The following is a 12,886-nucleotide window of genomic DNA, read 5'->3' as shown; positions in this document are numbered from 1 at the left end:
TCTCCTGATGTCTGTGTGGGTTTTCCTTCTGGTTCTTCTGGTTTACGTCCACACCCCCACAGACATACATATTTTCTTCTCTGGTTTCTGGATACTGATTACGAATTGTGTTTCACGACTTTTTCTCTGTGGATTGCCCTTTAGGAAACTCCTTTTTTCGATCTCTGGAGCATTTTTCTATATTCTTTTCTGTTTTTGAATAAATGTTCTTATTCATAAAGATTTTTTGGTTCATATTGCCTTTTCAAGCCAACAGGATTTTAACTGTTTCATTCCATTTTAGAGCCATTTAAGTTATCTGGGGACTTTAATGGCATTTTGAACTTTAAAAGTCAGTTTCCCTGTTTTTGGGGCCTGGTTAGGCTGCAGCCTGCAGGTGGTAGTGTTGGCGGCTGCCAGGTTTGAGGTGAAGCTATTTTGGACAGACCTGCTCGGGTGGCTTATTTGAAGGCCTCACATCCTTGTCCTAATCATAACACAAGTGAAATACAGCTAGTAAAAAATAATTTTGGGTACAAAGAACTTTGTGTGTTTTCTTGACTAAGATTTCTGCTTTATGCTTTGGATTTTCTTTTCTTTTTCATCCCCCATTTCTTTACTTCTGCCATTGGGCCTTCCTAGTTCAGTCTTAGTAGTACAGTAGTCTTTCCTTCCATTTGAAGTTGCTTGGCAACTACCATTACTCCATAGTTACCTGCAGATGTTTTCACTCATTTTCTGGTGTGTTTAAACTTGCTGATGATCATTCCTGACTGCTCACTCATTGAGTCTTTCAAGTTTGCGACTTACATGCTTTTGAGTACTTTTGATCTCTTATGTTTTTTTATGTAATTTTTTCCAACTCTTTTTGGCACTGCTTATGCATTTGAGCTTTTGCCCATATTTCTGGCTAAAAGGCTCACTTGTTTCATTCTTTTCTTTTTCACTCTTTAGGCTTGCAGACCTATTTGTTCGTTCTGAACATGTCTCTTGTCTTTCAGCTGTCAGTTGCACTAATATAAACCCATCTTGTAATATTGTGGCTTCTCTCCTTTTACACTTTGCCTAGACATTAATATTCACAGGCCTCTCATTGGCAGGTAACTGTGACTGTTGAAGGGGAGCTGAAGAGCCAATGGGGCTGAGGCTTAGTGTGCAGCATTGTTATCATGTCTTAGCCAGGGTTCCTCCCCAGGCTGGGGTTCAGTTTTGTGTTTTACGTCTCATTTGTTCATTTTAGATTCTTTGGTTTATGTTGATCTTACTTTTTTTGAATACTAGGGGGCTTTGTACCCTGCTCATTTCGCTTGCCCACAGACACACCCCCACTCCCCTGGGGGTGCGCTACATGCCAACCACTTCACGTCTCTACCGCTCGTATTCTGAAGGGGGGGGGGGGGGGGGTGGATGAACACACACTAAGGAGATGCTGTCAGATCAGCTGCTGGCTTGCTGCTGTCGAGCTTTGGATTTTTGACCTTCACTCTGTTTTTTCACTATCCTTTGAATATCTGTATTAAGAATTTGTTCAACTTGGATTGCCTTTGTGCTCCACAGAGCTTCACTATGATTGGAATACTTTTTTGTGTGAGGAAGAAATGTTTTGTTTTATAAAAATTCTGTCATGATTTGACAGGAAAATCATATAACTAATACGTTCAGTACACCAGGAGAGGCGAGCAAGTCAATTACATTTACATAAAAATGTGAGGCAACTAAAGCATTTTTTGAACACAATCCCTTCATTTCAGGGGCTCAAAAGTAATTGGACAAATTAAATAACTGGAAATAAAATGTTCATTTCTAATACTTGGTTGAAAACCCTTTGCTGGCAATGTCAGCCTGAAGTCTTGAACTCCTGAACATCACCAGATGCTGGGTTTCCTCCTTTTTAATGCTCTGCCAGGCCTTTACTGCAGCGGCTTTCAGTTGCTGTTTGTTTGTGGGCCTTTCTGTCTGAAGTTTAGTCTTCAACAAGTGAAATGCCTGCTCAGTTGGGTTAAGATCAGGTGACTGACTTGGCCATTCAAGAATTTTCCACTTCTTTGCTTTAATAAACTCCTGGGTTGCTTTGGCTGTATGTTTTGGGTCATTGTCCATCTGTATCATGAAACGCCGCCCAATCAATTTGACTTCATTTAGCTGGATTTGAGCAGACAGTATGTCTCTGAACACCTCAGAATTCATTCGGCTGCTTCTGTCCTGTGTCACATCATCAATAAACACTAGTGTCCCAGTGCCACTGGCAGCCATGCACGCCCAAGCCATCACACTGCCTCCACCGTGTTTTACAGATGATGTGGTATGCTTTGGATAATGAGCTGTTCCACACCTTCTCCATACTTTTTTCTTGCCATCATTCTGGTAGAGGTTGATCTTGGTTTCATCTGTCCAAAGAATTTTTTTTCCAGAACTGTGCTGGCTTTTTTAGATGTTCTTTAGCAAAGTCCAATCTAGCCTTTCTATTCTTGAGGCTTATGAGTGGCTTGCACCTTGCAGTGCACCCTCTGTATTTACTTTCATGCAGTCTTCTCTTTATGGTAGACTTGGATATCGATATGCCTACCCCCTGTAGAGTGTTGTTCACTTGGTTGGCTGTTGTGCAGGGGTTTCTCTTCACCATGGAAATGATTCTGCGTTCATCCACCACTGTTGTCTTCCGTGGACGTCCAGGTCTTTTTGCGTTGCTGAGTTCACCAGTGCTTGCTTTCTTTCTCAGGATGTACCAAACTGTAGATTGTGCCACTCGTAACATTGTAGCAATTTCTCGGATGGGTTTTTTCTGTTTTCGTAGCTTAAGGATGGCTTCTTTCACCTGCATGGAGAGCTCCTTTGACCGCATGTTGTCTGTTCACAGCAAAATCTTCCACATGCAAGCACCACACCTCAAATCAACTCCAGGCCTTTTATCTGCTTAATTGATAATGACATAACGACAGACTTGCCCACACCTGCCCATGAAATAGCCTTTGAGTCAATTGTATAATTACTTTTGAGCCCCTGAAATGAAGGGATTGTGTTAAAAAAATGCTTTAGTTGCCTCACATTTTTATGCAATCGTTTTGTTCACCCCACTGAATTAAAGCTGAAATTCTGCACTTCAACTGCATCTGAGTTGTTTCATTTAAAATTCATTGTGGTAATGTACAGAACCAAAATTAGAAAAAAGTTGTCTCTGTCCAAATATTTATGGACCTAACTGTATATATATATATATATATATATATATATATACATATATATATATATATATATATATATATATATACATATATATATATATATATATATATATATATATATATATATATATATATATATATATATATATATATATATATATATCCATCCATTTTCCAACCCGTTGAATCCGAACACAGGGTCACAGGTGTCTGCTGGAGCCAATCCCAGCCAACACAGGGCACAAGGCAGGAACCAATCCCAGGCAGGGTGCCAACCCACCACAAAACACACACACACTAGGGCCAATTTAGAATCACCAATCCACCTAACCTGCATGTGTTTGGACTGTGGGAGGAAACCCACGCAGACACGGGGAGAACATGCAAACTCCACGCAGGGAGGACCCGGGAAGCATCCCCAGGTCTCTCAACTGCGAGGCAGCAGCGCTACCCACTGCGCCACCGTGCCGCCCCCATGTATGTATATATATATATAGGTATATAGGTAATATAAATTCCGCCTCGCACCCAACCCATATCCTGGATTAATTGCATTCAAAGAATGGGTGGAAGAATATACTATAAGAAAGTAAATCCTTATGTTCAAATATATTTTTCACTTTTTAAAGAATTGCATGTGTTTATGCTGGTGTAACATTTACTAAATATGATTTAATGCTTACTTCATTCCTCTTCTCCACCTGCTTTCTGAACCTGCTTTTTTCATTTCAGGGTTTCAGGTGGCCTCAGCCTATCCTAACAGCATGAGATATAAGGCAGCAACAAACTCTAGATGAGTTAACAATGTATAGAAGGGCACATTTACTCACTCTGGGCCTACTTAGACTAGCTGGTTGAACTAAAATTAAAATTTTTGAATGTTTATACATAACAGTGTACAGGTTCAAAGTGCAACCAGAAATTGAGCCAAAGTTTCTAGAGCCGCGATGCAGAAATGCCAACCTCCATGCTAAACTTAATTGTATTTCATTAAATGAACACCTGAGGGATGTCCTCCTGCAGGACCCCACATTGCAGCTAAAGCTGATGTCACATTATGTGACTACTAGTCGTGGGCTTTGTCAGATTTGCTGATCACAGCTGGTGAACTCATCTCCAGATTACTGTATGTCTGTTTAAACAACTCTTTACTGACTGAGTGCTGACATTCCAGCACAGTCATGCTCTCTCCGTTTTCTGCCAGTCAACAGTGTGCTGCCGACGGAGCCGCCACTGTTCAAAGGATTAACATCTGTGGCAAGCTCAGCCTCTTTTCTTTCTTTTTGGTGTTGTACTATGTAAAATACAAGGCATCATACAGAAAAGATTCTCTTCTGTTTGTGAGGCCCAAAACACCTGCTTTCTTTATTCCTCATCGCTGTTTTAAATGCATTGTACTTGAGGATGAGCATTCATTGGACAGCCCACCTTTATGATGAATGGCAAAATCAAATCTGTTTGACTTGGTCGAGAAGAGTAGCAGACTAGTTGTAGTGAGTCGCTAGGCATGTCACATTAGGGGTCCGGCTTCACTGCCACAGACTTGCAAAGATTGTGCAATGACTCAAAATTGCTGGAAATGTCACCTAATGTGACAAAGCCTTAACAGATGAAGTATTATTAGGACATATTAGGGCTTTTCTTAAAATGGCTATAGCCTGGTGTAGGGCTCTTATCGGTTTGTTTTTCCTCTCTGGCTCTTTCCTCAAGTCACATATCTCCCTTTTCCCTTTAACTTCTCCTGCCATATCTCCTCCCTTTTTCTCCTTTCCGCCTTTGCCCGACTGCGCAGCGTGTTGCTGTGTCTTCTCAACGTGTTGCTGTTTCTTCTCAATCCCTGTGTGGTGTGGGAATGGCCACCAGCAGAGCAGTTTGCCGCGTGGGTGTTGAAGGAAGACAGGAAAGACGATTTGTAAATGTTTAGTCTTGGTGTTTCCACTCTGAATAATGCCTGTGGTAGGTTGCTCATCTGCTCTCCATGTCACATTTTGTCACTCTCTTCACAAGTCTTCGGCTTGGCCCTGAGGCCTCATTTTAATGCGTTTAGGTTGTGCTCTCTTCTCCCAAATCCAATCCAGATGGCACTACCTGGCACAGCTAATTAAGTAAATATGGGCTGTGAAGATGCTTCTCCTGACCAGACCTCCAGCTCATAATGTGTGTCTGCAGCGGGTGCCCTGGAGCCCAGAATGAATGCTTTTCGTTGTGATTGTGGCTCACATTAAAAAAAAAAAAAAAAAACTGAGCCAGGAAAAGAAAGAAAGAAGGAAGGCGGATGAATTAAAAGCATCTGGAAAAAAGAGGCACCCCTTATCCCACTGAAGCCGCCAAGACGCAAAGGGATCCAACAGAAGGTGTCATATAACTCAAATAATAAAGGGCTTGGCTATGGAAATCTCAAACCAGTAGTGCTGGAGCGGCACTGGTCAGCAGTCACTTACAGACTGTGCAGCGTAGTCTCTGCCTTAATGCAATCCAGATGGCCAAGCGTGCAGTCCCAAGTGGGGCATGGAAATGCACTTTGCTGCCTTCACATCTCCATCTGCTTCACTCAGCATGTTCCTAAGGGCCTCGCGTGGCTGACTGACTGGCTTGTGAACAAGTCATCTCCGCGTCAGAAGAAGCCCTGATGGACGCCTCTTTCATTTCGGCTCTCTGAGACGCCCTGGGTTAGAGGGAGCGGTCTGCCACGCCTGCATGCCTCCAATTTCAGGCTCACCCTGGCTGCTTTTGTAGGACTTTGCTTTGCTGCCAAACCCTGGAGGAGGGGAAAAAAAGAATAAAATTTAAATCTGAATTTAATCTTTTTCACTTGGAACCTGCTCTGCACGGGAGACATTCCAAGTGGGAGCTGGGAATGAAGTAGAGGTCCTTTGGCCTCTGTCACTGAGAACCGCTCTGATATAAACTAATTACCATTAAGGCTTTATGGTTTGCATTGCAAACAGTGGGCCTAGACCATTATGCTTTGTGTTATTCTGAAGCTTTTTGATTGCCCCCCCTCCCCACCTCCATCTTAGTCAGGGGGCTCATTAACATAAAGAAAAGGAGGAAAAAAAAAAGAGCACTGAGAGGAGGTCCTGGATGACATACTGCAGGTGGCTGCCAGCGCTTTTGTCACTCCATGTTTGAATTTCTGTGAGCTCAGGAGTTGTAAGGAAATCGCCTGCATTGTTTCTCAAACAGTGCCTCCTGGAAACACAAAGGTCACTTGGAGCAGCCCAGTGCTTGCTACCCTTTCTTTGTTTCTGGATTGCTCTTTCACTTGGACCCCCCATCCAAGTGCATTCTTAGATATGTCTGCCAAGACAATAGTGCCACTCAGTTAAGGGAGACTGCCACCAACAGCATTCATCAAGGAGGGGAAAAGAGAGGAGAGGTGGTGGTGGGGGAGGATTAGCATCTCTAACTGGCACTGCCATGAACCCCCTGCCAGGCAGCTGAATACATCGAGCAAGCAGCTGCAGAGCCGCATGAAAGAGTACAAGACTGGAAGGAGCTGATTAAACGGTGGCCACTTGCCAAGAGGGCTGTAATGTGGGAGAGCGGACCAGTTAGACGGAGGAGCAATAAAGTGTGCTTGTTAGATGGGGTAAGGTTTAATCTCAAGAAACCGTCTTCTTTACAAGAAAATGTACTGTTTATATACAATCGTTCAATAACTAAAGACAGAAGAGTCATTCCACGCTAAGACAAACTAAGTCTGTCAACAAACACAGTCTTCTCAGAGCTGCATGCAATGTAATGCATATGAGCTATAATAGCTTCCATTTGAGCACAAGCGCTCAACAATTGTGAAATGTTATAAATACAAAGCATTAAAGCCAGGATCTCAATGGGAAACGATCCAGAAATGTCCATTTGTTCATATGAAACATGTCTATAGGCTGATGTGTTTTAGAATTCAATCCTTCTTCTGAGCCAGCCATTAAAACAAAGACCTCAAAGCAATAAATAACATGACAGCAACTAGACTCTTAACAATAACAAAATCTACATATGACATATGTGCTTTCATGGTTCTTGCACTAACAAATGAGTTAACGTGCTTATCGTGAATTAAGAGAGACCTCCTAGTTGATAATTGCCTCTCAAATTTGCGTAATTTTTTGTGCTTTATGAAGTTAACCCAATCCTACTCAATCAATTAAGAACAATAGAACACTCCAATTCATGTAGGCCCGATGACATTAGTGTGAGGAGCAGTTTGTGGAAGAGTGCGTGGCTTCAATTGACTGAAGTGGTCTCAATTGGAGTGGGCTGTGGTGGTGGGAGTGTGTCAAAGAAGTAAGCTGATAGATAGATAGATAGATAGATAGATAGATAGATAGATAGATAGATAGATAGATAGATAGATAGATAGATAGATAGATAGATAGATAGATAGATAGATAGATAGATAGATAGATAGATAGATAGATAGATAGATAGATAGATAGATACATAATGCAGGTAAAAAACAGACAGAATATCTTTGTATAATGTTAGTGTTTACCCCCCCAGGTTTAACTGAAGAGTCGCATAGTTTGGGGGAGGAACGATCTTCTCAGTCTATCAGTGGAGCAGGACATTGACAGCAGTCTGTCGCTGAAGCTGCTCCTCTGTCTGGAGATGACACTGTTTAGTGGATGCAGTGGATTCTCCATAATTGATAGGAGCCTGCTCAGCGCCCGTCGCTCTGCCACAGATGTCAAACTGTCCAGCTTCATGCCTACAATAGAGCCTGCCTCCCTCACCAGTTTGTCCAGGCGTGAGGCGTCTTTCCTCTTAATGCTGCCTCCCCAACACACCACCACGTAGAAGAGGGCGCTCACCACAACCGTCTGATAGAACATCTGCAGCATCTTATTGCAGATGTTGAAGGATGCCAGCGTTCTAAGTTAGTATAACTGGCTCTGTCCTTTCTTACACAGAGCATCAGTATTGGCAGTCCAGTCTAATTTATCATCCAGCTGCACTCCCAGATATTTATAGGTCTGCACCATCTGCACACAGTCACCTCTGATGATCACGGTGTCCATGAGGGGTCTGGGCCTCCTAAAATCCACCACCAGCTCCTTGGTTTTGCTGGGGTTCAGGTGTAGGTGGTTTGAGTCGCACCATTTAACAAACTCATTGATTAGGTCCCTATACTCCTCCTCTTGCCCACTCCTGATGCAGCCCACGATAGCAGTGTCATCAGCGAACTTTTGCACATGGCAGGACTCCAAGTTGTATTGGAAGTCCGATGTATATAGGCTGAACAGGACCGGAGAAAGTACAGTCCCTTGTGGCGCTCCTGTGTTGCTGACCACAATGTCAGACCTGCAGTTCCCAAGACACACATACTGAGGTCTGTCTTTAAGATAGTCCACGATCCATGCCACTAGGTATGAATCTACTCCCATCTCTGTCAGCTTGTCCCTAAGGAGCAGAGGTTGGATTGTGTTGAAGGCGCTAGAGAAGTCAAGAAACATAATTCTTACAGAACCACTGCCTCTGTCCAAGTGGGAGAGGGATCGGTGTAGCATATAGATGATGGCATCCTCCGCTCTCACCTTCTCCTGATATGCAAACTGCAGAGGGTCGAGGGCGTGTTGAACCTGTGATCTCAGGTGGTGAAGCAGCAGCTTCTCCATGGTCTTCATCACATGTGATGTCAGAGCAACAGGCCGGAAGTCATTCAGCTCACTAGGACGTGATACCTTTGGGACTGGGGTGATGCAAGATGTTTTCCAAAGACTCAGGATTTACAGCCTTTATATTTTCTAAAATGTTAATCTACGTATATTTTCATACATTCTTGTGCACCATGGTGCCAGAGAGTGGTGACATGAAGCATGTTGGTCAGACATGCAAGGAAAGCCCATGACACATTATGTGACTTCTAGTTGTGGGGTATGTTAAATTTCACTAGACCATATCAATTAAAATGACCAAAAATCACTGCCCATGTTACATATACCAATCAAGTGAAGACCCTCAAGCACAGCTATGTGTGCCACCTTTTCTAACAGTCAGTAGCACACTGCCTGACTAAGCCTGTGCTGTACGAAGGGTTAACAGCTGCAGTGAGCTCAGCCACAATCTCTGTCCTTTTTTCCTTTTTGTCCATTCTGTCGACATCAGCAGCCATACCACATGTACTTCAGAACAGGAAATCTACCCAAAGCTAAGCATCTTTGGGCCTGACCAGTACTTGGATGGGAGACCATCTAGGAAAAGTTTGGGTTGCTTCTGAAAGAGGTGTTGGTGAGGCCATTGGGGGCGCTTACCCTGAGGTCTGAATGTGAATCCCAATGCCCCAGTGCAGTGACAGTGACACCATGCTGCACAAATGTTGCTGTAGTTTGGATGAGACATAAAATTGATATCCTGACTCTCTGTGGTCATTAAAGATCCATCACCATCCTCTATAAAGAGCAGGACATATCCTGATATCTTGTCGGAAATTACCCACCAGGGCCTAGTCATTCTGGCCTCATAATCATCCCCTGTCTCTAACTGGCTAACTACCTCTCACCCCTTCATAACCTAACAGCTAATGTGATGTGAGCGTACTGGTGCAAAATGGCTGCCGTCACATCATCCAGGTGGCTGCTGCATATTAGTGGTGGTCGAAGTGGCTCCTCACTCACTATGTAAAGCGCTTTGACTCATGAGAAAAGCGCTGTTTAAATGTAAAGAATTAAATTAAATAAGAATTAAATCAGATAGACGAGCTTCTCTTCTGTCTGTGAGGTCCAAAGTCTCCCCATTCCATATTCTTTATCGCGGCCGTATATGCATTGCACTTCCAGGTGAGCATTCATTGGTTGCCAGCTCTCACATATACAGACCCCGCCCCTACGACTAAAGACAACATCAAAACTGTTTGATTTTATCAGAGTATGGTGCAGACTGGTTGGAGTGAATCAATGAATATGACACATTAGGTGATCAGCTTCACAGGAGCACACCACCAGCTGCCTCCAACTCACTAAGATTATATAACTGAAGGCGATGACTGAAAATCGCTGGAAAAGTAGCATAATGTGACATAGTTTTTAAGAGGTTTTGTGTAGTTTGCTACTTTTACTCAGCCATTCAGACTCACGTTTACATAGTATAGACACCCCATCAGAGCACATAACAAATTTTATCAGATCCCTCTTGACTTTAAATGGGGTGTTGCATTGTTTAAAATGGATTGATATCATATATATGATGGTACTCATAGTGAAAAGTGCTACACGGTATACAATAACCATTTGCTGGTTGAATGGGAGCATGAACATCCAAATTATTAAAGTTGTTTGTCCCTCTCTTTCTCCTCAGAATGTTTGCAATACTCTGTGGTGCACCGTGCACAACACCTGCCACTCAAAGCTGGACGCGGCAGTGGATGGCACCAAGTGTGGTCCGCACAAGGTCAGTGGGGCAGCTGGTCAATATCAAGATTTGTGGAGGAAATAAATGGTGAGCAAGGCCATGAGTATTAGCCAAGTGGAATCTGTGCATTAAAAATGACTTTCAAGCCTGTGGACCACAAGCTCCTCGAGCTCTGAGTCATTAGATATCAGGTAGATGGGCTTTAGGAGTTGGAGAGATTTTCACATTCTGTCTGTATATTTGCCCTTTGACTGGTTAGCAATAACTGGGATGATTCATAGCTAGACTGTGTGTAACCCGCTCCTTGCCAGGAGACAAATGGATCCACAACAGTATTTGGACTTGCTCATTGGATATACAATTTGTGGCCATGACTCAGGCACCTGAGTGGAAATGTTAGCATTGGTGCAGCAATTCTCTCCTTAATTTGACCTCTGCCTTTGCTTCTTGCAGTGGTGCATTGATGGCGAATGCTTATCCAGGTCATACCCACCAGAGAGAATCAATGGCGGCTGGGCATCCTGGAGCCAGTGGTCACCATGTACCCGAAGCTGCGGAGCAGGCGTGAGCATTGCAGAGCGGCAGTGTACCAACCCCATGTAAGGCTAAGAAAATGATAACGTACTGGGAGAAAGGGTCAAAGGGTCCGGTGGGTGGTGGATGTGGGTATAGGCCTTCAGTCAGTGCCTTACCAAAGGAGGAACATAGTGTGAGGACACCATTCTAGAGCCCTCTCACACTTCTGAATTTCCGTTATTCACTTACTTTTTTCCACAGTCATTCTTCTCTTCACAATTTTCCTGTTCATCCATGCAGAACAGTCTGAAAAATGTTCCCAGTGGTTCCTGTTCTTTTTACTGCTCAAGACGTTCCAGTTACTTTTCCATTCCGGCTTCTGTTGGTATACAGTTCCACTCCACTTCCAAATTCCAAAATTTAATTGCTATACAATTCTTCTAATTCAAAGATCCCAGTATTCCCAACTGTATTTTGCTCCTAACTTCTTTTATTGCAAAGATCCACTCATTCATGGTTCCCCAGTATTTCCAACTCTTTTTGTAGATGGTTCTACTTATTTTATGTTTCCAGTGCTCCTAGTTCTTTTTAGTTCTATGCATTTTCAATCACCAGGGGCCTTATGCATAACGCTGTGCGTAGAACTCACACTATAATATGGCGTAAGCACAAAAGCAGGAATGTGCGTACGCACAGAAAAATCCAGATGCAGGAATCTATACGTACGCAAACTTACACATTCTTCCGCTACATAAATTCCGATCAGCGTGAAAAGTAACACACGTGCACGCGCCTTCTGTCCCGCCCCAACTCCTCCCAGAATTACGCCTCTTTGAATATGCAAATCAATATAAATAGCCCTTAAGCTCAGCCTTCTGTGAAAAGACAATGGGAAAAGCATGGGGGAAAATGTAAGAATTTCAGCAAATACCAAATGGAGGCAAAGGAAAAACGTACTATTTGTTGGTTTAAACAGTGGTATAATAAACAAAATGAAGTTGATCAAGTGACAGAGTGTCGGAGAAACTCAAAAGCTCAAGTTCACAAAGTCGCACAGTGCTCGAAATAAAAAAGAAATCACATATCAAAGTTGCCGTGAAAAGGCAAGTCGTAGCCCACCGTCTGAGTGTCATATGAAAGCTTATTAGGGTACAGACAAAAAAAATAGGCACACAGTGGGAAAAAAGCGCGAAATGTCAACTTTAATCTCGAAATTTCCACTTTAATCACGTAGTTTATTTTGCCATTAAAGCAGAACATCATAAACTTCATCTTAAAATCGTTTAATTTAGTAGTTTCTCAAATCCCATTGTAACTAAAGTAGCACATTAAATGCTTTGTTCTGTATTTGATCTTCTATGTGTGTGAATCACTACCTGCTTCTTAAACAGGCTTTCTTTTTCTCCGACAGGACACAGAATCCATTACATTCGTGATATTACAACTCTCTGAATAATTAAAATACTGATATGCATACGTGATATCTTTTTCATTATGATAGGAGTTAAAGCATGTTATTAAACATGGGAACACGGTGGTGCAGTGATTGTTCATGTCTTACAGCAAGAGGCTTGCTGCGCCATGCGCGACCTTCAATGAAATAATTTATCACAGCAGTACTGTCTCTTTCAAATGTACTAACCTCCAATTCCTGTCCTTACTTTTCTTTCTCCAAATACCCAATCGCCACACAATCAGCTCTGTAATAGACGTGAAGCCATCTGTAAGCTTAAAACGCAGATTCTTCAAAACTTTTAAGGAACATTGAAATATCTTCGTAGTAAATGTTTAATTATTCTATCTGTCTATCCTTCCAATGTCGCGTCAGCACGAGCAAGAATACAACGCAATGCAGGAAC

The 12,886-nt window shown here is 42.7% G+C and overlaps 1 protein-coding gene across 1 annotated transcript in view; it reads left to right on the top strand.

The window, feature by feature from the left end:
• LOC114667294 (A disintegrin and metalloproteinase with thrombospondin motifs 7) overlaps positions 1 to 12,886 on the top strand; it is a 92,102-nt gene that overhangs the window by 25,816 nt on the left and 53,400 nt on the right. The window contains exons 10-11 of the mRNA XM_028822548.2: positions 10,458 to 10,550; positions 10,965 to 11,110. Of these exons, the coding sequence (XP_028678381.1) occupies positions 10,458 to 10,550; positions 10,965 to 11,110 (239 nt within the window). The remainder of the gene's footprint in view (positions 1 to 10,457; positions 10,551 to 10,964; positions 11,111 to 12,886) is intronic.

The sequence above is a fragment of the Erpetoichthys calabaricus genome, chromosome 17 (assembly GCF_900747795.2).
Source record: "Erpetoichthys calabaricus chromosome 17, fErpCal1.3, whole genome shotgun sequence".
NCBI classification, from domain to species: domain Eukaryota; kingdom Metazoa; phylum Chordata; class Cladistia; order Polypteriformes; family Polypteridae; genus Erpetoichthys; species Erpetoichthys calabaricus.
This window is presented reverse-complemented; position numbering and strand designations above follow the sequence as displayed.